Raw genomic sequence first — 25,427 nt, 5'->3', positions numbered from 1 at the left:
ATCTTTCTGCATAAGAATGGGGTTTGGCCATCATTTCTTCTGAGTTGTGAGAGCAGAGCCTGTCTCTTAGTGGCCCAAGAGAATGGATAAACCCTGAGTGGAAGTCTTCAGTCTTTCAGCCCTGGGGCATGGCTATGCTGTGCCCTGAAAGAGCTAGCTCCAGGCCTGATTTTAGTTTCCCAACTAGTCTGTTAATATCTGTTAATAACTAGTCTATAATATCTGCTGTAATAATAATAATGACATCACTAGTAATCCTTTATTCTTGTTGAGCTGTTACAGTTCAGAGTCCTGAAGCAAGATGTGCTACTCCTGGTAGGAATGAGCCCAGCTATCTTGTCAGATCCCCAAACATCCTTTTAGGTAAATAGGGAAGCTGTGTGTCCCCATTTTACAGATGGGGAAACTGAGGTTCCACTTGTCTCATTCTAGTGAGTGAGTGAGCCAGGACACAAATGCTTCAAAGGCCCTACTTCACCTCCAAAATTCCTGTCCTTGAGACACCTCTTCTTCCTGTTCCGATTCCTGAGTTCCCTGAGCAAGCCCCTCTCCTCTCTGCCTTCTGCACTCGAAGAGAAAGTCCAGACTGCTACCTTTAGCAGAGAGCGCCTCTCTTGACCTGATAGTGAGTTTCTCCAGGTGGAAGGGTGGGGAGCACTCGTAGGTGTTTGACTGCAGGGCTGGGCTTGGAGAAGGCCCCTGATCCTTGTTTGCTGATCTAGAATTTGATTTGGCAGGATTAGGCCTGTACCTATCAGAATATATTCTGGGCTGTGCCAACCCGCACAATTGGGCAGAAGGGCTTCAGAGGGAATCCGCCACCACGTGGGGAATTCCCCATGTCTGTGCTTGCTGAGGTGGTCACATGGTTCCTGGGCATACTGGGAGGTACTGGAACGTAGGTCAACACTGGTATAACCTCCTTGTAGGATGGCAGGGCAGGAGAACTTTTCCATGGCCAAGTTGCATTGGTCTGAAGGTATCACTAGGTCCTTCGACTCCCTTTCCCATAACTGGAGGATTTCCAAAGTCCTATGGTTAACCTGTTTGACCAATGACTGACCAATCCTGAGAGGGGATATAAAAGCAGACAGACACACAGCTCTATCCATGAACAATCTCAGCACTTTATTTCATCCCTTTGCAGGGAGAAGGGGGCATTACCCCCAAGAAGTCAGCCAGTCGGGTGGGTTGGCTGGAACATGTGCTATCTCTCCAGATAGTATAATATATAGCATTGATTATGCAGAAACAGGAAGGGAAGCAATAAGTTAAAAGCTATATAAGTTATGAAAAAATAATATATATACTTTTAATATCGTATATCCCCATTGAGGATTTGCTCCCATGGAAACCAATAAATAGGTGGAGAAAAAGCAGCAATCAGCACCCTTTTGAAACTTGAGAGATAAGTATATGTCTGAGTTCTCTCAAGCCTGAGCGTCAGTAGCCCTTCAGCACCCCCAACAGGCCCGGAGGACCTTCTGGCCTAGAAGGGGGCCAGGGCCTTGGGCCACCCTGTCCTGGAAAATGAGATGAATGAATCAAAGCCTGGGTCCAGCAGAGGAGGTGAGGCGAGGGGGAGGTCGGGAGAGGAAAGGGAGGAAGAGAAGGTGGCATATGGGGTTGGGGGTGGAGCTGCCAGATTCCCTGGAAGACCCTGAAGGTGAGAGCAAAGAGGATGGAAGAGGAGCGTTCCTCTAAGCCCCAAACCTTCTTGTTGGATCGCTGCTGCAGAATTTCTCTTTAGTTAGTCACTGGGGCCCCCCAACCTGACCTCAAGGGCTCAGAAGTTCCCAGACCTGAGTGGACAGTGCCTTCTTCATGACCCTGCTGGCAGCAGAGGGGCAGACGTGGAGGAAGAAGAAGGGAATGGAGACCCTCAGGAGTGGGATTCATGGGCAATGGGCTTGGGGTTTCACAGCAGGGGTGGTGAGAGGAGTCTCCAGGGTCTGGTGCACGCCCAAACCAGGTTTCGGTCTGGGAAGCATCTGGACGGGAGGCAGAGAGCTCAGACCCCAGGCCCTGTGGTGAAACCCAGAATGACAGAAAGGAGAACAGAGGGCCCAGTTCTGCTGCCCGGTCTCCCCTACTTCCCACTTCCCCCATCAGGGAGTTTGTCATGGCAAGAAAAGCTTCTAGAAAAGGTGCTTGGGAGCTGGCTGGACAGCTGTCCAGCTCTGACCGTGACCTGCTGGGAGGGACTCACGGAGGAGGGGATGGGCACGGGTGTCTGGGCTGATCTCAGAGTTCTGGGCTCAGGCCCCAAACATCCAGGGAGCCTCCTCCCCTCACTCCCTAATACTGCCAGGTCTCCGGGAAGCCCCGGTGGTGCAGGAAAGGCAGGTGCCTCCCCAAGAACCCTGGATACTGGAGGGTGCCCATGTAGTCCCCATCAGCCCCTGGTCTGAGGCTGGCTGGGGCTAGGGGAGTGAGGGCACTCACTTCTGTTCCTAGTCAGAGGTAAGGCAAGACTTGAGATGTGAGTTTAGGGCAAGGGTTGGGCAAAGGATCAAAGGCAGCTTGGTTAGAGACCCCTGTTGTGCGAGGAGCAAGGAGGTGGAGGCAAAACCCCAATTCCAGTTTACCCAGGCAGGACGACCTCTGGCCAGGTATTGGAAGGGTGGACTGTGAGATATTGATATGGAGCTGAGTGCCTTTGAGTAACTGGTGACAGTCCTGTCCCATTCCCGCAAAAAAGCAGTCACTGTTTTCAACCCTCTTCTCCATTCAGGATCAGGTTTGCCTCCCTTCCCAACCTAGAGGCTCCAAGCTGCTTTCTTGAGTCTAGCTTATGTCCTTGCTGCTGCAGGGGAGTGACCTGGGGCTCCTGGGGTATGGACAGCGGCCTTACTCTGAGACCTCTGACTCCTGCGAGAGGAACTTTTCTGACATTTCAGTGATTTTGATCACAGGGCCTTTCTTGTTCTTCTTTTTCCGAGAGGGAGCTCTTGAGAGGCCGGACTTGGAGACAGCTACAGGGAACATAAAGGGTGGGGCAGGGTAGGGGCTGGAGGTTTGGGAGGCATTTAATATCATGCCTTTAGGGCCATGATCCCCCCCACTGTCCCCCTCCCACCATGGGTTCTTGGGGCAAGCAGGCTCACCAGGTCTGTATCTGGCCTGCACAGCGCTGACCACGGTGGCTGAGGGCATGTCCATCCTGTGGGAGGAAGAGATGGTGGGATGTGAAGGGAACCTGTGACTCAGCTCTCCTGGGATCGGAGGCCTGGGGATTGGCAGGCAGAGGCCAATTCTTGGCTGTCCCTCCCAGCTCTGGGCTGCCCTGCTGTGTGACTTTGGCTAGCTACCTCTGTCCCCTCTCCCCTGCTTGAATGGCTATCATTTGCTGAGCACTGATTGGTGGCCGGTATTTGCACACGGGATTGTATGCACAGGTGGGGCATACTTATCGTAAGTCCATTTTTCTGATAGGAAAACTGAGAATTGAGTAAACTGGACTGAAGTTCCAGTTTGTAAGTGGCTGAGCCAGGACATGAACCCAGGCCTGCCAGGCTCACAGTATCACGCTGGGGGGTGAGGGGGTGGGTGGGACTGGCTTCCCGGGGGGCTTCCAGGCCTCCCCCTCTCTCAGGCCCACCCCGCTGGCCCTGCTCCTCACCGGCTCTCCTCGCCCTCCATCAGCTTGCGGTAGGTGGCGATCTCGATGTCCAGGGCCAGCTTGGTGTTCATGAGCTCCTGGTACTCGCGCAGCTGCCGCGCCATGTCCTTCTTGGCCTGCTGCAGGGCCTCCTCCAGCTGGGCTAACTTGGCCTTGGCATCCTGAAAGGCCAGCTCACCCTGTTCCTCGGCCACCTTGATATTCTCCTCCAGTTTCAGGCACTGGAAGTTTGGGAGGACAGAGAGAAAGGGGGGTCAGTGAGAAAGGAGGGAGGGAGAGAGAGGGTCAGGGCCAGGAGCCCACCTCTGTCCTTGGTGGGAGTGTGCATCGGGAGGGAGGACTCGGCACGGCGTTCCTGGGCACGGTGATGGAGTGCATCGCAGCAAGAGGCCATTCAGTTAGACCTAAGGAGACACTTTCCCAAGGCTACCAAATATGGCAGGATTCCAAAGGAGCCTGTCCCAGCTGTCCTTCCAGGATGGCACTTCTCTGAAGGCTCGTCCTATCTGGAAGCTGGGGCTTATGCTTCCCTTTGCTTTTCTCCATAGAGTTGGTGGGAGACCGGGGGGAGGCGGTGGGCTCTGGGTGTGTGTGTAGGGGACCCTCCAACGTTCCAACAGCCCTGGCCAATTCACAGAGCACTTTTACTGGCCAAGCTCATGTGGTCCTGAGAGCCGTCTAAGGACAGATGAGGAAATTCAGGCACAGGGATGCTAAGTGACCTGTCCAGGGTCACAAAGCCAGGACTCACGTCGACACAGCCTGTGTGAGCGTGTGTGTGTGTGTGTGTGTGTGTGTGTGAAGGAGAGAGCACGTGTCCTGCACTCTGCCCTGCTCCAGCCCAGGTGGGTCCTCCGGACACTCACGTGGCTCTTGATGGAGAGGATCTGCGATCGGAGCTTCTGGATGCGAACGTTGAGGTCAGCGATCTCACTGCGGCTGCTCTGGAGGCTGTTCCCAAACTCGGCCGAGCAGGCGGCCCGTTCCTCCAGCTGGAGGCCGGGGAGGGGGTGGCGGTCAGGGGAGCTCAGTGTGTCCCCCCAGGACCCCTGGGCCTCCTCCTTCCTCACCCTTGGCTTCATCTTCCTCTGTGACCCACCACTCCCAGGCCAGCGCCTCCCTCCTTCCCTGCTCCTGCCCCCACCACGTCCATCGCTGGATACCCTCTTGGCCGTCCTAGACTGAGCCCCACGGGCCGTGCCCACAGCTGGACTGGAGTCACTGGGTGCAGCACCCCATGAGCCTCTGAAGGGTGCGGACTGAGGCTTGCCCCGTCCCCGTCCCCTCCGCGGTCCGGCACATCGCTGGCCTCTTGCATCCTCTGTCCCTGCCTGGGAACTCACTGCTGGGGGCTGCATCACCCCTGTGTCTCCCCATTCATCTCTCCTGGACTCTCAGCGCCCAGAGCTGTGGGCGGCCTTTGCCACCTCTGCTGCTGCCCATCTTGCCCTGGTTCCATCCCCCCAGCCTGCCTTCCAGCCCCAAACCTGGCTCCGGGAATACGCCTCGGCCTCCTCCAGGCTGCGAGCCGCGATGGCATCATATTGGGCCTTCACTTCCTCCACGATGCCGCTCAGGTCGATGTGGCAGCGGCTGTCCATACCCACGGTCACCGACACATCCTTCAACTGGGCTGCTAGGTCCTTCAGCTCCTGACGGGGTACAGACATGGGGACTCAGGGCTGGCGGGGGGCCCCAGACCCTCAGCCATAGTCCCCATAGTCTCTTCGTTCCCTGGTGGGTGGAGGGCAGGCTTCTGTCTCCCTGAGAGATGATCAGGGGATAAACGTCCCCCTGCCCTGCCTCTGCAGCAGCTTGCACTCTTAAGAAGCAGTCCCCCCAACTCCCAGCTCACCTACCTGTTGGCTTTCCTCTCTGATTTGGCAGGGAGGGACCCTCGGCTCTAGAGGCCCACTTGCAAGCCTTATTCCTCTTCAGTTCCCACCATTCCCCGCCCCAACACACACACCGTTGTATGCTCCCAGCGTGGGCCTCCTGCCTCCTGGCAGAGGAGGAACGGGCCCTGGACATCTGGGCCTGAGGGCATTCTGTCAGCAGGCTCAGTGCTGTGCAGCTTGGCCTCCCCCACCCCTGCCCTCCCAGGACGGGAGCTCCTCGAGGGCCTGGCTGAGGCATTTTCACCCCCAGGCCTCCGAATCTGGCAAAGGGGTGTCTCTGCTGAATGCATGTGGGAATGGAAGTCCGTGAGTGATGAGGGCAGGAGGGGACCAGAGGGTGACGATCATGCATCCCTGCTCTCCCGCCAGCAGCGGAGGCCCAGGTGACTTCCGGGTCGCTCTGGAGACTCACTGCCCCTCCCTGTCTAGCTGAGGGGCTTGCCCAGCCGCAACGACAGGATTTAGCCTCAGTATCTTTGTCTTCTTGCTGTCCTTTGGGATCCTTCTTTCCCCTCCTCCCTGTCCTCCTCTTTGCCTAGAAAATGCCAGCCTGTGTCCTCAGAGACCCCTGGAAGCGGTAAAACTTCCCATTTCCCTGGGGGCTCCTGAGAGACCAGGCGGTGTGTGTGCTAAATGCTTCCCAGGCATGTCCACGTCTCATCCTCACAAGGCTGGTACGATTGTCAGCCCCAGATTACAGACAGGGAAGAAGCTGCGGCACCCAGAGTTGACGGAAACAGCTGTGAGGGCGGGGCTGGACCCAGAGCTTTGCTGCTCCTGCTAAGCTCCCTGAGAGGGGCAGGGACGGGCGCTGAAGCCCCACATATGCTTCTGTCATGCCCTGCAGTCTGATAGCTTTCCAGAGTGAAGGCTCAGAGGTGTGTAGCAAAGCCATTGGGGACAGGGGTCTTTGGAAGGGCTGCAAGGTATCACCTCCAGGGCCCTGGGCTGCTTCTCCTAGAGGTGCTGATCAGTAGCTCGGGCCTGGGCGGGGCCCCGTGTGGAAAGGAGGAGTGAGTGGGTGTAAGCAGAGTGTCCGTGGCCAGCATTGTACGGAGTGAGTCAGGCGGCCGAGGAGCCTGACAGGCAGGGAGAGGGGTCAGGCACCCAGGGAGGCTGGTGGGGCTCAGCCGGGGGTGGGAGGGGTGGGATGCGGATGGCACAGTTCATCCTCGACCCTTACTTCAGGCATTCAGATGTGGTCAGTGTTTTCATTTTACACACACATGCATATATATATGGGTGTGTGTGTTTGTGTGTGTGTGTTAGTCATTCAGTCCTGTCTGACTCTTTGCTGCCCCATGGACTGTAGCCCACCAGGCTCCTATGTCCATGGAACTCTCCAGGCAAGTATATTGGAGTGGGTTGCCATGCCCTTCTCCAGGGGATCTTCCCTGGGTCTCCTGCATTGCAGGTAGATTCTTTACCACTGAGCCACTAGGGAAGCCCTATATAAAATTTAAAAATATATAAAATTAAAGAAAGCTTAAAAAAGACCTTTTTTCTGTTTGATTCAGGATCCAAACAAGGTTCATGCACCGTCATTGGTCCACATGTCTCTCTTATTCTGTAGATACTCTCTTCATCTCTCTCTCTCTTTTATTTCCCTCCCTGTCTTTTTCTTATTGAAAACCTCAGGTTGCTTGCCTATAATCTGAATCTTCCTGATTGCCCCACATGCTGGTGTTTAGCATGCTCCTCTGGCTTCTGTATTTCCTGAAAAAGGGCAGTTGGATCAGGAGGCCCGCTCAGATCCAGGTTCTGTTTTTGGCTCATGACTACATTCCAATCTTGGTTTCTGACTCTGGGCCCCCTCCTGGCCCTCATCCGTCTTTTTGCTCCAAAAGGCTGTGGCTGAACCTCTGGAGTCTAGACCTGCAGAGGCTGCTACATCTGACCTGCGGCTTGCATCCCTGTGGCTGGAGACCGCGGGGGTGGGCAGCTGCGAGGCCTGCAGAGGAAGGCCACCCCTTCCCTGTCTGCTCACTGCCTAACCCTGCCCACTAGCATCACTGGTGGTCAGGATCGCCTCCTGGAAAAGGAAGTTTGAGCAGTGGCAGGCCACCCGTCTCCACCCTGGAGCTGGTGGGACCCTGAGCTCAGTGGCCAGCTGTCCTTTAGAGGGTCTCCTGATGGAGGGTTTTGGTTGATCTTCAAATACATCTAACAGAGATCTCTGAGCAAGAGCAGGGGAAGATCCCAACCCCTGCCTGAATAGACTCATGCTCCACCTCTGCTTCCTGGGTCCTCACTGGAGATTGACATTTTCCAGATGGAACTGACATCCCAGCTGGGGTTTGGCAGCAAACCAGTTTCAGAGATGCCGCTTGGAGCCTCCTTGGTCACCATGTGCTGGGGGTTGGCAGGCATGGGGGTGTTTCAGACAAAGTTTTCCAGGGACACTTCTTCCCCAGGCTTAAGGTGGCATTTGTTATGGCAAGGAGAAGGCCAGGGCACTGTCAGAGCACAGGGCACTATTGCAGCAAAAGGGTGGGCGAAACCCGGCTGATGGGGCAGCCTCAGGTCCTTTCTGGAAAGAGCCAGTGTAAGCACGAGCGTGGTAAACAGAAGCAGGAAGTGGAGGGCTTGGATCATCTGCAGACCTGTTCAGACACGCTGGCCCTGCCGGGCTTCAGAGGACATAACAATGCTGACTTGTGTGGTGTGGGATTGCCATGCTGGCGGGGTGGGGGCGGGGGGGAGCTAGGGAGGATGTGCATCTCCAGACTGGCAAGAATCAGGTTGATTCAAGTTTAGAGCTTTTCTTAGGAGCCAGAGTGAGGAGGCCGCCATAGGTGTGACTATTGTCATCGTGGTCCCCCAGGTCAGGGAATATGGTGACTGAGGGGTAACAGTACTGCTCAGTAAGATGTAGTGTTCAATGGCACTGGGCTCTGAATAATGTCACCTCTTATTAGCTAGGTTAACCCTGGCCAAGTCTTTAAACTTAGCTGAGCCTCAGTTTTCTCATTTGAAAAATGGGTATAATTATGGAATTGAAATAAGCTGACATTTATTAAATACTTACCATGTGCCAGACACTGTTCTAAGTGCTTTAGGATATGCTAGCAAAATAAATCCTTACAACGGGCCTGTGAGCTAGGTACTATTGTCCTCCCCATTTTACAGATGAGGAAATTGAGGCACAGAGAAATAAAGGAACTGGCTCAAGTCATATAATCATGGAGCCAGGATTCAAATCCAAGCCGCTCCAAAGTCTGTGCTCTCTTAATAATTTCCCTACTTTATAGATTTATAGGAAAGATTAAATGAGATTATGTCTGGAGAGCACTCAGCCTGGTGCCTGGAATACAGGTGCTCAATAAACAACAGGGAAACTATTGGTGTGATTGGAAAACGTGAAGGAGCTGGAAGTGTCCAGGGCTTGAGTAGCTTGTTCCTGGAGTGGCCTGCTGGGGCACCATGAAGGCAGGCACTTAGACATGCCAGGTCCTTTTTGTAGGGGTCAGTCTCCCGGGAGGTGTGCTGGCTGCAGGGGCTTGTCAGTAGATTCTGTAGCTAATCTCCCTGGACCAAGAGTTTGCAGGTGGGGCAGGTGGCTTGCTGGCTGGATGCAGCCTGGCCCCAGTGCACTTGGGAGCTGGTGAGTTGGGAAGCTGAGGGGGAGTGGGAGCCCCAGGGTGCTGTCACCAGTCGGCATCCCTGGAGGTGAGGGGAAGGGGTGTTGCCCAGGTGGTTTCAATGCGTAGCTGAGGCCCTGAGCAGCCCATAGCCATTGGCTTCTGGGATAGGCTTTCTATAAACATCCTGACACGCGTGTATGTATGTGCGTCTCGGGAAGTGGGGAGGGCTGTTTCCTGGGACCCTGGGGTGGGCTATATAGTAGTGCTTTTTCAGTATCTACTCCAAAGTTGAGACTGGTGCCTGGCCCTCCTGGGGCTACTCACATCCCACCATGTTTTTCTTCCACCCGAGGTGGCACAGCTGGCACCTTTCTTTTCTTGGACCTGCTCTGTCTGATGGGGTAGCCGCTAGCCCTGTGTGGTTGTGAGCACTTGAAATGTGGCCAGTCTGAACTGAGATGAGCTGGAGGTGTAAAATACACACCAGATTTTGAAGATTTACAATGGGAAAACGTGTGTGAAAAAGCCCATTCATTTTTTATAATGATTACTTGTTGAATAATCATATTTTTGATATACTGGCCTAATAGAATATATTAAAATTATTTTTTTCTCTTTCTTCACTTTTAAAAAAAATGTGGCTCCTAGCAAACTTACAATTACCTGTGTGGCTTGCATTATATTTCTACTAGGCAGGGCCAGCTTAGAGACCCATTGGTATGGGGAGTCTTTATGGGTCAGCGTTGCCCTCTCAGCCTGAGGAGGTACATGCAAGGAAACTCAAACCTCATGTCCCGACACCAACTTGCCACCTTACTGCCACCCAAAACAATAATACCTGCTATTGTTTTATATATATATATATATATGCATTCTTTAATGTGTAATAATAATAAAATATTATTTTCTACATTATATACTATATAATCATATTTTATTATTTTAATATATTATTATATTATATTAATATGTTAGAAATAAAACAATAAAATATGATTATATAGTATACAATATAGAAAATAATATTTTATTATTACACATTATATATAATGCATGTTATATAATAATATTTACTATATATGCTACATTATATACATCATGTTATAATATATGATAGTATCAATATAATATGGTAGTATCGATATAATATAGTATAAATACAATGTGATATGATATAATAAAACATAATAGAATGTGTATGTAATAATTGGGTCAGGAAGCTCCCCTGGAGGAGGGCCCAGCAACCCACTGCAGTGTTCTTGCCTGGAGAATCCCATGGACAGAGGAGCCTGGCGGACTGCAATCACTGGGCTCACAAAGAGCCAGACACGGCTGAGTGACTTAGCACGTACACGTATGTAATAACCCCTCTGGCATTCACTGGGGCCCCTTCTCCACAGCAGCCCTCCAACAGCACCCTGCCTCCGTCCCCACCGAGGGCTACCCATCCTGCTTAGAATAATGTCCACGCCCCATCCTGGGCCTCCGGCCCTGCACGACCTGGCCCTTGCCCACTCTGTCTTAGCCACAGCTGCCACTTTCTCTCCCTCCCAGGATCACACATTCCCGCCTCAGGTGCTTCACACGGCCCTGCCTTCTGCTGAAGCCTTTTCAAGTCTCTGCTGAGTTGAATCTTTCCAGGTTGGGGCTTCACTCTCTAGGGCCTCCTCAGAGACGCATGGCCGCAACCCCTCTAGCACCAAGGCATGGCCCAGTTTCTTTGCACACCAGCAACTTTTCCCCTCCAAAATGATCTCGGCCAGATGTGTTTATTAGCCTATCACCTGTGCCGGCTTAGCTAAACTGTGCTCTCCTGAAGGTAGGAAACTTGCCTGCCTGGCTCACAGCTGTGAGGTCAGTGCCTGGCACCTAGCAGGCATGCCATAAAAGTTTGTTAAGTGATTTACTCCATTACAGCATGATGAACCTGCTATGATCACTCTCCCCATTTAACAGATGAAGAAAGTGAGACACAGAGAGGAGAAATAACTTGCCCCAAGTCACAGAAATGGTGAAAAAAAAAAAAAAAGGGCAGAATCAGGATTGGGGCCCAAGGGCTGCCAAGTTCAGATGGAGTCGGCGGCCTGGCTGGGGGGCGGGGCCCCGAAGTTCAGCAGGCATGTCTGCTCAGTGCTCAGGTATATGGCTGGCTGTGCCCAGCCTTCCTCAGCTATGTCTCTACACCTGTAGGGCCTCCGCCTGGCCCTGGGCTCCCTGAGATGTTGGCGAGCAGGCTGAACTGGAGGCCCTGAAACTGTGGCCCTGCTGACGTCTGCTGGGCGGCGCCAGCCCTGGTGATTGTGGGCAGAGGAAGCTCTCATCCACGTCCCAAGCCACTCAGTGGACACAGTGCCCTGGTGAGCCCCTCAGGACTTGGGCCGGCTGCGGAGGACCCTGCTGGGGACAAGAAGCATTTCGGGGTGGTCTGCCCATGAGGGCTGCCTCCCTAATGTTGGCAAGGGTTGGGAGGTTCTCTCTTCTGCTCCCTCCCACTGCTGCACAGATGTCTCGGGTCCATGTGTAGCCATGAGGCCCAATCTCCCTCTCCACAGGGCGAGGCCCTGAAGCCCTGGTCAGCAGCCCCTCAGGCACCTGAGCAGGTCTTTCTGGTTGCAGTGGTGACTTTGACCCCTGCTCTGCCCTGGGCTGCATTGCCGTAGCTGGTACCAGCGGCTTACCGCACACAGGCTGCTGTGCCCTGTCACTCTCAGGAATGGTCCTGCCTGCTTGTAGCTGAATCAAAGCATCACCCCATCAGCCTCCTCAGCCCCGAGAAGATGGGGAGTGTAGCGAGGAGAGCACACATCCCAGAGGAAGCCCCGGAGGCAGACGCTGCCAAGGGGCAGAGTCCAGAATTCATCTGCTGGTGGCACTGGCTGTGGGACAGGCCTTGCTGGGCTACTGTCCCCCCAGGGACAGTGCGGACTTAGGGACAAATGAGAATGTGTTCGGGGGCTCCTCTGTCTGCACTTACTGGGACTGGGATTTTTTTTTTTTTGGCCATACCACATGGCTTGTGGGATCTTAAGTTCCCTGACTAGGGATTGAACTCATGCCACCTGCAGTGAAAGCAAGGAGTCTTAACCTCTGGACCACCAGGGAAGTCCTTCCTGAGTCACTTTTGTCTGGCAGAAGTTTGTATTGTCTGATTACCAGAGAAGCTGTCTATAAATCTTCCCTGTATGATCCCCAAATGAGGGAGTGTGCATTGCAGGCCTACGAGAGCTAGAGCTGTGGGTGTTTGCAACTTAAGCTGCAGGGGTGAGAGAGAAATTAGCTCAATAAGAACTACTGTTCAAAGCCTCCTGGTTCACTGCTCCAAGGCAACCTCCTGACCCTTCCCTGGATGTACCTGGGCCCCCTTCATGCCCTCAGTGCTCCCCAACACAGGAAGGTGGGGCTTCCCCTGAGAGGGGCTTTGTGGGAACCTGCCATGCTCCATAAGATGAATGATGAGCGGACAGGTTGGGTTATTGGCTGCAGCACACACAGGTTTAGGAAATGGTTGCATCTGTGGCCAGCAACAGTGAGTGCCTGCTGAAGCTTCCACGACCCACTGGATACCTTTGCCTCCCCTGCGTCCCTTACCCAGGGGCCAGTTGGTGTTTGGCTCAGCGGGACCCTGGCCCTGCCTTCTCACCTGCTCATAGATGCTTTTCATCAGTTCCACAAAGCTCTGCAGGCCTTTTAACTTGGTCTCCAGTTCCGTCCGTCGAAGACATTCTGCATCCAGGTCCTGGGGGTGGGAGCAGTGGTGAATGATGGGAAAAGGAATGGAGGGGTCCCAGGGCAGGGGTACGGTAAGGGGGGGACTCTGCTTCCTGAATTTGATGGGGGAGATTCCCAGAGGAGATCTGGCTCAGAGCCTTGGAGGAAGGTGGGGACAGGTGCTTAGCTCTCTGGCTGTGGTCTTGGGACTCAGCCTGTTGGGCCTTTGTTTGGGGATCCTGAGTAAAAGAGGGCAGAGGGTCCCTGAGGAAGGAACCCATGGGGTGAGCTGGGGAGGCTACCTTCTTCAGCTGGACGAAGGTGAACTCCATGTCCGTGCGCTTGGAGATCTCATCCTCATACCTGGGAGGTAGCGAGGGAGAAGGGGAGGCAGGGAGACACATAAACACACACACACACACACACACACACACAGACTGCTCAGCTGGATGTGGTGGCCTGGGCAACGGTTTGCTTAACCCTCCTTGGGTGGGGCTTGGGGCCTCTGCAATCCCTTTGGTGCCTTGTGGCAGTTAGAAGAAAGTGGTCCCTTCCTTGAGGAGGAGGCAGCCCTTTGTCTCTATGACATGTCCCCTCTCGTCCTGATACCCTAGTGTTGGCTCTGGGGAAGTAGGCATCCCGCTCCCCATGCTTCCTCCTTCCCGATGACCAGCCATTCCTCTCCCAGGGGCATCTGCCCCTTTCCTGGCTCTGCTCCACATTCATCTCCTCCAGGAAGCCTCTCCTGACTGCACAGTCCCTTTACCCTGACATTTTGCTCCCTTCTCTTTATCCCATCTCCTTCCCTGAGAGTCTCAGTTTCAAAAAAGCTGTGCCTTTTGTAGTGTTTGCTCCAAGCATCTTGCTCACACGTCATCCTCTCCTAACTCCACCCTTCCCTGAAGCCCCACGCTTCTCCCACTGCTTTGCTAGACAGCAAGACACCATGCCACCTTCCCTCCGGAGAGAAGGCAGGAAGGGCATGGGTTTTGCAGTCAGATGCCCCCCATATGTCTCAGGGCAAGAAACTCCTCCCCTCCCTTGTCTATTGGGGTGTGCGTGTGCGTGGGTGCGTGCGTCATGGGGGCTGAAATTCACCAGCACTCCAAAGCTGTGTTCCCTCTCCTCTCAGATGTGTCTCCTCCTTACACATGTGATGAGATGTGTCGAGTCCACCTCGTGTTCAGAACCAGGACACTGCTGGGTGGGGAGATGGGGTTCCTGGATCCTTGACCTTACCCTCTGGGCCCCCAGGATGGGTGTCTGCCTGCTGCATGCTTCCCATCCCAGCTCTGCCTGCCCCAACCGACATGGGGATTCTGTGGCTTCCTGCTGCCTTCCCTCCTGTCTAGGGAATGCCTGAATCTTTGGCGGCTCTAATTACAGCCGCCTGCCTGCCCCAGTCCCTGACCTCACAGAAGGGGCAGCATCACCCGTCACCCATGTCAGGTAGCTGGACCTGCCACCCCCAGGCCTTCTCTTTCACTAGCCTCCTAGAGGAACTAAGGGGAGCAGAACCCCCAGAGGATGAGAGCCCGCAGAGCACTCAGCTCCCTGAAATTCAGTATGTGGAGGGTCCACACTCTCCCTGGCCACTGCCTGGGCTTTCAGAGTCTTTGAGGGTCCCTGAGGGTGCAGGCCATAGGGACAGGGAGGTGGGGTGGGTCAGGGAGACTGGTATGTAATCTGGAGCCTGCCAAGGCAAAAAAATGCCTCTCCTGTGACCCTCAGAGCCCCCAGCCAGGGATGTTCTCTTGGTCTTGTTTCACAAATGAGGAGATGGAGGCTCAGAGAGAGGCTTGGAAGCTTGAGTCATGTGCTGGTTAAGACTGGGGTTCCAGAGCCAGATTATTTGGGCTCAAATTCTGGCTCTCTTGCTAACTAGCTTGTGACCTTGGATAGGCTCCTTCTATGTGCCTTTGTCACAATCATGTTGATTTCATGAGGATTAAATTCATGAACACATAAAGCATTTACAAAGGTGCGTGACACCCACGAGAGCCACTGCTATTATTATCACCATCCTCTCCAACACCAGGGCTTCCATGGTGGCTCGGCTGGTAAAGAATCCGCCCACAATACGGGAGACCTGGGTTTGATCCCTGGGTTGGGAAGATCCCCTGGAGAAGGGAATGGCTACCCACTTCAGTATTCTGGCCTGGAGAATTCCAAGGACTATACAGTCCATGGGGTCGCAAAGAGTCGGACACAACTGAATGACTTTCACCTTCACCATCACCATGTCCCAGCTCAGCCCCTCTCTCTCAGTGTTTCCAGAAAGAAACGGTGGGAATCCTCACTGCAGAGGGAGTGGGCAGGTCTCCTCACAGTCTTCACAAATGCTCAGGGCTGGGCTGACCTGAACAAGTTTCCCTCCGGGATCTGGGGGCCTCTGAAAAATTTCCTGACTTGAGGACAGGGGTCTGGAGAGCTCCAAGCTGAGAAGCCCAAATTGACTGGCCCTCCCCAAGAAAGCCCTGTGTCTAGCCTCTCCCCTCTCCTCTGGATAACAGAGTTCTGCCTGCCTGGGAACAGGACATTGGAGAGAGCTGTCCAGTGGGAGCCCTCTGAGGTGCCAAACCTCCCCTTACCCCTCACTGCCCTTCTCAGCTTTCCCACCTCCCTTCTCATTGACTTCACTTCTTTTCAATCGCAGTTCACCCCCAGACAGCTTTCACAATTGTACACAACATTTCTGAATCACTTGCTATGTGGCTTTGGGCAAGTTGCTTCCCCTTGCTGGGCCTCTGCTTCATCCCTAGTAAATAGAGGGGTTAGCCAGCTGATCCTTGGGCTCCCTGCTACATCAGAGCTTCTAGAAGTCTCCATTCCTATAGAGGCTTATGCAACAAACACCATGTCCCCCATTCACTTCCAATCCCCTGCCCGTATGCTAGCTGCCAGCTCCCAAACCCATTCTCAGCCCTTTTCAGCTGGTTACACCCGTACCCTCTCCACCCCCCCAAACTTGTTTATTTCTAGGAGTGAAGCTGATCTCATCGGCCTTGTAGAGGCAAAGTACACCCCTCCCTGTCAGGGCTTGGCCTGGCGTCTTCTGGCTCCTGGGGGCCCCAGGCTTTGCACAGCCAGGCTGCAGCTTTCCTGGCTCTGGCCTGCAGACCCAGAAACCCCCTAGCCTCACCTCCCCCAATTCAGTGGGCTCCCTACCCAGAGAGGGGGAAGAGAGGCCCTGAGCCTAAACAGTAAAATCAGGCAGCAGATGGAAACCAGGCAGCGGGCCAAATGAGGGGGCTGAGCCAGATTAAAACAACAAGCAGTGTTTGTACAGAATTTCCAGTTACAAAGTGCCTCCGCGGATGCGATCCAGCTGCTCTCCTGGGAGCAACTTCACACAGTAGCTTGCCAGGTGAGGGATGGGACTTTGTACTCGTGGCTGTGTGACTAAGGACAAGCCCCCACCCTCTCTGGGCCTCTGTTTCTGTCTCCATAAAAGGAGAATCCAAGTCCTCACCCGGCTCTGCTATTCTCTGATCCTTTGTGAGCCAAGGACTTGCTAGGTATCAGTGAACTGAGTCTTGGGTTCTGGTGCACCAATGAGTTTTCCCTCGTTGCCACAGAATGGGCAGTCTAATTCCCTGCGTATTTCCCAAGGACCTGGGAGGTCAGGGGAGGGGGAGAAGTGCCCCCCCCCAAGGGAGGGGCCCAGCCAGATCCACAGATGAGGAAACTGAGGTCCCCAGAGAGGGAAACGCTTAAGTGTGACCATTCCTTCTGCATGTGGTCTGAGCAGGGGAGGCCATGCAGAGAAGCCGCAGGCAAAGGCTGTGCCACAGCCCGGGACTCCTGACAGGCTGCCTCTGCCCTCTGTCTTGGGAGGCTTTGGGCCTCACCTCAGATCACAAGGCTTGGATCTGGCCCAAGTCCTGCAGAAGGTGGGGGCTGCTTCATCCGCACCCTGTTGGTCCTTCTCTCTGGCTGGGGGCCTCCAGAAAAGAGACCAGCCTCTCTGCTCTGGCCCAACTTCCCTGTCCCTGAAGCCCTGACCATTGTCTGGTCAGAGAAGGTCACCTCTCCTCTGAGCTACTGAAGTTAACTGGTCTGCCTTTCTAGACTGGCCAGTTCAGTTCAGCAAATTGCTGTGTGCTGGGCATGGAGCCTTCTCAAGGGGGCAGAGGAGTGGCCATTTTTAACCTCCGGTAGCCATGCCAAACTCTTGGCTTCCTCCTCACACCAGCCTTAGCTTGGTATCAACCATTCCCACTCCACACAGGAGGACACTGAGGTTCGTGTGTGAAGCAACTTGCCCGAGGTTACAGAGATGGTGAGGGGTACGGGCAAGGAGTGACCCCCTCCCACGGGGCACAGTCATACCCAAGCCCAGACCCTTGGCCACTGGGCCGTACTGCCTGCCAGCTGCTAGTCCCGCCAGTCTGTGTTCTCCTTGTCTCTCTAGACCCCGAGTCCGCCAGCGAGGTCAGGTGTGTCTTACCTCTAGGCGGTTGCTTCTTTATGCAAACAAACCTCATCATTTCTGCCCCTGCCTTCCCTTACCCACTTCCCTTTTCAGCTCAAGAGAGATCAAAATCTCAAGCTACAGCCAAAGCAGGAGCCCATCTATTGCTGTCACTAGTGACACAATTTCCCATGGACTTGGGCGCAAGGGGAGGGGGTAGGGGACAGGGCTGCGACGCCCAGAGGCTAGCAAGCGCAGCGTAGCTGTCAGCCAGCATGAGACTGGCTTTGTTGTAAGGGTCACTGCTTGGGATGTAGCTGTAGATTCACTGCCTTGTCTTCCCAGTATCTGGAATATTGCTGGCATGTTGCAGCTCTTTAGTAAGTAAGGATGGACTAAAGAATGGTTTTTCAAAGAAGATTTCTCTTTTTCTGGCCTGGGCCCCCAGACCTTGCCCCCACGCGTGAAGGTTGGTCCCCACCCTTGGCCCTCATAGGCGCCCCTACCTGATCCGGAACTCCTCCACCTTCTCCAGCACCTGCAGCAGGTTGGTCTCGAGCTGGCCCCGCTCCTTTGTCACTTTGCGCAGCTCCTCCTGCAGCCGGCCTTGGTACTCCTCGTAGAGGCACCCAAGGTCAAAGGTGGCCGAGTCCTGGCTCTGCAGGAAGTGCCAGCGGGTCTCCAGCAGCTGGTTGCGCTGCTCCAGGGCTTGCACCTGGGACAGCGGGAGGGTGGCGGTGAGAGGGCCAGGTGTGGCCCAGCCAGTGCCACCCACCCCCCTGGGGCCTCTCTGGGATGTAGCAGCTCATCTACTCAGAGGTACCCGCCTGGGGCCCTCACTCAGCACCTTCAGGTGGCATCTCCAATTACTGATTGTTCAACTGCAGATGGTGCGATAAGGATGGAGGGGGGAATCGAAGAATCCCAGAGAGGCACAGCCAATTAGCCAAGGTTTCTTACAGGGGGGGCAGAATCAGCGAGATGAGGCAAAAGGGACTAAGCTGTGAATGTGCCCACATGTGACAGCTTCTCCAGGCCGCCTGGGGCTTGGGTGGGAGACCCCAGGGAACATGGGGTGTCAAGAGGCCCGTCTGCCACCCACCTCAACAAGCCTGGTCTCATCTAGCTTTGGAAACAGCAGGGTAGGGCCTGGTTAGTTATTAAATGCTAATCCTCCGAACATCCCTGGACTTGAGGTCTGTCCAAGCCTCAGTTTCCCCAGCTGGAAGTCAGGGATGGTGTCACTTGCTCTGCCCCCCTGCAGAGAGAAAAACCTGGGGAGGTGCTTTGGAGCAACAAATAGCAAATGCTCCTGTGGTCCCTGCTGTGCACGAGGCCTTGTTCTATGAGCTGGACATCTTTAACTCAAACCCCAAACAACCCGCCGGGGAAGGTATTGTTATCAGCTGCACTCTACAGACGACGAGACGACACCGGGAGGGGAAATTACCCTCCCAAGGTCACATAGTTAGCAAGCGGCAGGCCTAGGGGTGGAATGCAAGCACTTTGAGGTTTAGAATCTTTGAGCCACTGCCCCACAGGCCTCTGGTCTGCTGCAAGTTCTCTGCGGGCCCAGTTGCCCTTGCTGGGCTGGCTTCTGCCTCTAGTTGGGGCTGGGCTTGCCTTGAGGACAAAGCCTGGGAGGGCTCTGGGCCCAGGGCTCCTCTGAAACTCTGCATCCTTCACACCCTCCTGCTCAGACTTCTGTGGGGATTTGCATGGCTCCCACCCCAGCCACTGACCAGCAGGTGGGCAGAGTCCCTCTTGAGTCCCCTTATTCCCTCCCTCCAGTTCAGCCCAGCAGAGCTTGGGAGTCCCCCTCCCTCTCCTGCACCCTGCCTGTCCTCTTCAGGCCCAGCCTCTCTCTCGAGCATCATTTTCCTTCCTACCATCCCAGCCCTCTCCATGTGCTGCCAGCACCCACTGTAGGAAGCCTCCCGTCTTCCCTCCAATATCTGGCCCTCAGTGTATCTGCTTCTCGTTTGTCCTCATCTACCACCCTCACTGTCAGACTGAGAGCCATCTGCATGCCTCTTGGGATGTGGCTAGGGCCACTGAGGCAGGATGGGTGGCTGGGGCTGGGCTCCTGAATGGGGCAGGCTGTTGTCATGAGAGCGTTGTGACAACCAGCTCAAACATGTTCCCTGTGACCACAGTGAGTAGCCGAAAGTCTTCCCATCCACTTCTGCCACCAGCTCCCAGAATCACAGCCCAAAAGAGCCAGAACCACAGACAGGAGCCTTTTGGATCAGCTGGTCTATATGCTTCATTTACAGAGGAGGAGATGGGTGCCCAGGGCAGTCTTGTCGAGGTTCACACAGCAAGTCCGTGGCCCAGCTTCTTGACAGGTCCATCTGATGGCGGCTGCCTGCTCTGGACCTTCGTGTTCCCGTTCCTCCTGAACCTGGGCGCCAGGTGGGCTCTCGCCCTCTCTGTCTGCCCTACCCACACCCCCGGGGTTTCCCTGAGATCTCATGCCCTGGGGGAGGCTCCTTCGACACTTGTAGGAGATGACATCTGTGGGAACACTGAACGATGGCGTCTGTGGGTTGTCATTCCTCTCCGTAACTCCTGTTTGTGCTGGTAAATTCTGCTTGAAGCCGACTTTAAGCCAACAGCGTGCTGTCGTCGCAGCCAAACAGGTTCAGTAGGGATGTGGTCAAGAGGGTTTCTGTCCTACTTGCATGTGTGAGGGATTGCTGGGGGTGGTGGGAGGTTTCTGCTCACTCCACCTTCCCTGCGTTTGGACAAGTAGGAGCCCCGTGTTTATACTGAGGGTAGGGTGAGACAAGAGATGTGATGCTCCCTCCTCCACCCATAAGCAACACCAAACCCTTTAGACCAGGAAGTCCTCCCCGTAGTCTTACTTCGATACCCTAAGCTTCAGTACTTGCCTGCTGGGAAATGGTGTGCATGTGGCCAGCCAGTCTAGTCAGAGGGCATTTTTGGTTGCAGGGCATTTAGGGAAGCCTCCTCCCCCTACTTGGGGGAGTTGCTTGTTGTCTCAGTGGGTGGGGATGGGAACTCACCCCCCACCCAGAACCTTCCATGCTAAAAGACTCCTCCCTCTGGGAACAAAGGCGAGGGAAGGCCAGAAATCCCAGTACCCTGTGAGGTGCCAGCTTCACTTCTTTCAACCTGTCAAGGCTACCAAGCACTCCCCTCTCATTCCTCTTTCTGCCTCTCCTGGCTGACCCCTTGCCCTTCGATCTAGGCAGCAGCTCTAGGAGGGGCCTCAGAGAGCAAGCCTGTGGTCTACCTGCTTCCCATTTTACAGATGAGGAAACTGAGGCTCAGAAGCACAGAACTCACTGTGACTCAACTCCAGAGTCGAGGGCCTTCTGGCTCAAAAGCAGAGCCAGACGAGGGTGCAGAGAGATGGGCTTTCCGTTGGGGGGAACTGAGCAGCCTGGGCTGGGCTGGGGCCCTCCTGAAGAGGGAAGCTGACTATCTGGGGGGCTGCATGTGCCAACCCATAGGCCCACAGCCCAGGCAGGTGAGTGTGCAGAGTGATGCCTCTGGTGCTTGCAGGTGCTATTCCTCAGGAAGGGGGCAGTGTCAGATCCCCTGCCTCCAGCCCCAACTTGGCTTTGCCCAGGAGCCTCAAGTTCTCTCCATCAGGAAAGGCTGTTTTGTGCTTTCCTGCGTGCAGGCAGGGGGATGGCCCTGGGGACTTCCAGAGGGTACACAGGTCAAGGGAAGACACCGTGCCCACCCCTCTGGGTCCCTTCCCTGCAGCCTCCTTAGGCACCCCTCTGGTGTCTGCAACTGAGGGCTCAGCCTGCAGCCTCTGCTGTTGTCAGCATGGCCCTCGTGCTACCCTCTTGGCCTCCTTTGCTGCTGCTGCTGCTTCTGCTCATCCTCCTTCTTCATGGCTGCAGCTGTACTAGTCTCTTGACCGGCGTAAAGTCAAGGCTACCCTCGGAGCAGGAGTAGAGCAGGGAGTTGGAATCTGAAGCACAGAGAGGGTAAGTGGCTTGCCCAAGGAAACACAGCCTGCAAGTGAAAGAACTGTCACTGCTCCAGGGCCCCTTGGCGGACTCCTGTGGGTCTCCTCGCCAGCCCTTCTCCTCTTCCTCCTGCTCTTCCTCAATGATCTCTGATTTCTCTGGGTGCCTCAGAGGGCCCAGGATGGAGGGCCACCCTGCCAGTCTCTTCTCTTTGCCTAGAATCCTATCCCTGCACTGGTGATGGCATCTCACTCTGGGCTCCTGCATTTCTTTCCAGCTCCATGCTGCACCCCTTTCCACGAAGGTCCTCCACCCCACCCTCCAGCAGGGCCCTTCCCTCCTTCTTCCCAGGTTCCTTCCTGCTTGCATGCAGGCCAAGTCGCTTCAGTCATGTCCAACTGTTTGTGACCCTACGGACTGTGTAGCCCACCAGGCTCCTCTGCCCATGGGCTTCTCCAGGCAAGAATACTGGAGTGGGTTGCCATGCCCTCCCCAGGGGATCTTTCTGATTGAACCTGTGTCTCTTATGCCTTCTGCATTGGCAGGCAGGTTCTTTACCACTGGTACCACCTGGGAAGCCCTTCCTGCCTGGCAGGGACTAAATGCCCTGGGCTGGAGTTCTCTGGTCTTTTCAATATAACAAACAGAATACGTCTGGTACCTGGTAAGGGCTTTCTATGTGTTTTTCAGAAATGATCCCATTTGATTTTGACAAGCCCAAGACACCAATGTATACTGAGGCCCAGAGAGGTTAAATAATTTTCCTGAGATTACACAAATGTGAGAGGTGAGGCCAGGATTCAAACCCAGAAATGTGACCCTGGGTTTCACATTCTAACCTCTGCTTGCTTCCACTTGGGCCCTCGTGGTCTTTTCAAGGAGGGATATGAGCGAATAACAGACTTTCTCCATAGAGTTGGCGGATCAGTTGGGTCTCCTTTGGCAGAGTTTCAGAGATCAGGATCCCCAAGGGGCTGGCACCCCCAGTTCCCTGTGTGCCACCATGGAGAGCACCGGTCTCAAGGCCAAGGCTTGAACTGGGGGTTGGGAAACTCGAGTTCTTCTAAAGACCTTTGAGGGCATTGCCCTGGCTCTGGGAACAGAACCCAGACCCCTCGGGCCCCTCCCTGTGCCTACACACCCCTCCTGTCCCCATGGCAAAGGCATAGGGTGATATCAGCCCTGGCGTTCACGGAGAAAAGCCACCCATCGAAGCCAAATTACATAGCTCATGAAGCATTCCTTTTAAGGGATTAAGCTGTGTTTGGAGAGGAGGTGGTTCTGCAGGGACCTGCCTCCCTCGGGCAGCGGGCTCTTCTCCTAGGGTGGACTGCCTGGCAGTTGGAGCGCTGTGCAGCCACCGGGGGTGACGGCGGGAGCACTCCACCTCAGGGGATGGTTGTCCTCCAGCTGTCAATTCCCTGACACACCCCCACCCCAGGCACCCCGGGTGTGGGTGCAGGAATGCTGGTCTGGGCACTGGGATGTGGGGGCGAGGTGGGGAGAAGTGACTCCCATTTCAGAGGCTTTATGTCTCACAGACCTGAGTTCAAGTCCAGACCTTGCTGGTTGTGTGACCTTGGGTGAGGTGCCTTGCCTCTGGGCTGCTCCATCTCCCCATCGGCCAGGCAGGGGAACCAGCCATTGTGGAGTGCGGGGCTCCAGGTCTGTGACTTCATTCCCCCTGTCCGCCTCGGGGAGCCCCCATGGAGGACACCAACCGTGTGCAGAGGGACACAGAGGCAGGGAGAAGAAGGGGAGAGAAGGACCCAGCCCGGGGCAGAAGGATGGGGGAGTGAGCAAGCTGTAAAATGGGCACAGAAGTAACTTCTTTCCCAAGGTTGAGGGAACTAGAAATAAATATGCACTCAGCACAGTTCCTGGCACAGGGTAAGCAGTTAATCAACAGTAGCTGTTACTATCTATTATTCTCAGTCAGGGAGGGAGGGAGCAGAGCTGGCAGGGCTGGTCATGGGAGGTTTCTTGCAGGAGGTGAGTGAGGAGCAGGTTTGCAAGGTGGACAGGTCTTCCTTGGAGCTCTTGAAGCCCCTGCCCTGGGCCAGAGCTGGACACCAGTGCCCAGACCAGAATGCTGGCCATGATAGTGGGTCCAGGAAGTGAGGTGCGAGGGACTCAATCACTCTGCTCTGGTCCGGGCATGGAAGACTGGCTGGCCACCTGTTTCAGACTCGCAGCACCTATCCCCCGCATTCCTAGCTCCTGAGGAACCACAGGTGTACCCCATGCCGCTCAGCTTCCTTCCGGCCGCCCCACGTGACCCCTTGCCTATGTTGGCGCTTCTGACCTGGGAAGCTGAACAGATCCAACGGCCTGGACAGGAAGGTGAGCCCTGTCCGTCCACCGTGGAGTCTGACTGCAGCCCATGCCTGCATCAGCTGTTCCCAAGAGGGGCCCTCCTCTTGGTCACACTCAGAGCCCCTCCCTAGTCCCTGCCTGCGGAGAGGGTTCCCCAGGCCATGCAGCGCGTTATTATCCAGACACCCCTCAGAGGCAGGCCATCCTGACGTCCTTTGCTCCCCTATGTCAGGATGGGGTAGGGACTTCCCCCTTCTCTTTCGCTCCGCTCAAAGCTAGCCCGTGAAGTTGGCAATGCTGGCTTCCCATTGGCTGGGCTGGGGGCAGGGGCGGGGCATGATGCTGGGGGGAATTACAGAGCTCGGCCACCTGCCCCAGCCAGACTGGCCTTAGTTTGGGGACCCCTCCCCCCACTTCTGCTCACCTTGCCAATCAGGGAGGCGAATTTATCGTTGAGGACCTTCATTTCCTCCTTCTCATTGTTCTTCTGTTGCTGGATGGCTGGGTCCACCTTGAGATCCAGGGGTACCAGCAGGCTGGGGTTCACGGTCACCTTGGGGACGGTGCCGGCTGTCCAGCAGCCTGTGAGGCTGTGGGAGCTGAAGCCCGGCCCCGGGGCCCCGCAGCTGCTCCATCCGGCGGTCTCAGGCCGGGGGCTGCCCGCCGGGGTCACCTCACAGCTGCTCAGGCTGCTGAAGCCAACGACGCAGGAGCGGCAGGCCATCGCCGCCCCCCGGGTCCCAGAGCGCGCAGGGCACAGGGACCGGCGAGCGAGCCTTTGCGGGGTGGCGGCGGCTTGCTCCCGTCGCAGGCAGGACAGGCTGGGGACTGAGGAGCAGACACCTGTCGCACAGTGCTCATTAGCTCCACGAGGGCGGGACGCCTCCCCTCCCAGCCAGACCAACCTGTTAGATGATGCGGCTCCCGCCCCTCCCCCCGGCACCGTGTACCCATCTCCTCCCCGGGCAGGAATCTACCAGGCTGAGGGGGCTGTTCACTGTCATTGGCCTCCCAACCAAGCCTGGCCTGGCTCCAGGGGAAGGGGACGTGGGCTGGGCTGGGCTGGCTGGCTGGCTGGGGGCGGGGAGGTAGCCAGGGGAAGGACAGATTCACCAAGGAAGAAGAGAGAGCGTGCGCGAGCAATGCCTCTCGCCGCAGACCTCACTGCATACCTGAAGGCTGACGTATCTAGGCTTACATACCTCTGGAAAAGATGAGGCAAGCGCAGTCCCTGGGCTCCCAAGTGCAGGGCAGCCATCCTGGGCACTGTGCCAGCCTGGCATTGGAAAATAGCACCTTGACTGTTTATTTTCTCTCTGCGTTTAAGAGTCTCCCTGACTTCTCCTCTCTTCTTCTTTCTTCCCCCAGCTCTCCCTTCTTCCTGTCTTTGATCTGTTATTTATTAATCACCTATTATGTGCATCCCCCTGTCTCCGGGGCTGGAGAGGAAATACACGGTCAGAAACAGTTGTCTTTGGATGAGTGAGACTTGGTTTGAGACTCAGCACTTGCCCTGGCGTGGCCTCCAGCAGGCTCCTTGACTTCTGTCCTTCTGTGTTAAATGGGGGTGAATATACCAACCCCACAGGAGATGGTACATGCAGAGAACCTGGGAGAGGGTGGGCACCCAGCCCTCTGTGGATGGTGGCTGAGACCCGAGCCCACCTTTTGGGAGCTGAGCCTGGAGGGCAGAGGGCCCTGGTCAAGTGCAGCTCTGCTCCCAGGGCTGTGAGAAGGTGCCTCTGCCTCCTCCCTCCCACTCCTTCCCATTCTTCTGGCTCCTCTTCTTTCTCCACCCCGGTTTCATCTTAAATGTGAAGTGTAAATAGCGCAGACTCTGATTTGCTCCCTCAGAGCCTCTGATGGGGTGGCAGAGGGGTCAGTCAGGGCCAGGGCATTCCTTTCCACCTTCCTGGATTTCCGGAGGCCCCACTC

General features: G+C 55.4%; 1 protein-coding gene across 2 annotated transcripts; it reads right to left on the bottom strand.

Annotated features, from left to right (window-relative positions):
• Positions 1-1,089: 1,089 nt before the first annotated feature.
• Positions 1,090-24,356, bottom strand: KRT80 (keratin 80). 2 transcript variants are annotated; one of them, XM_055395694.2, is made up of 9 exons: positions 23,917-24,356; positions 17,733-17,941; positions 13,115-13,175; positions 12,745-12,840; positions 5,110-5,274; positions 4,489-4,614; positions 3,623-3,843; positions 3,108-3,163; positions 1,090-3,010 (listed from the first exon to the last, which is right to left on the bottom strand). In XM_055395694.2, exons 1-9 carry the CDS (start codon positions 24,214-24,216, stop codon positions 2,976-2,978), a joined length of 1,269 nt encoding a protein of 422 aa, XP_055251669.2. In that variant the 5' UTR covers positions 24,217-24,356; the 3' UTR covers positions 1,090-2,975. The 2 variants fall into 2 exon arrangements, with proteins under 2 accessions (XP_055251669.2, XP_055251668.2); XM_055395693.2 differs by having other exon boundaries at positions 1,090-2,975.
• Positions 24,357-25,427: the final 1,071 nt, after the last annotated feature.

This window comes from Moschus berezovskii, chromosome 6 (genome assembly GCF_049115385.1).
Source record: "Moschus berezovskii isolate FMDL1 chromosome 6, NW_MosBer_1.0, whole genome shotgun sequence".
Taxonomy (NCBI): Eukaryota; Metazoa; Chordata; class Mammalia; order Artiodactyla; family Moschidae; genus Moschus; species Moschus berezovskii.
The sequence above is the reverse complement of the archived record's forward strand: the minus strand, read 5'-3'. Positions and strand labels throughout refer to the sequence as shown.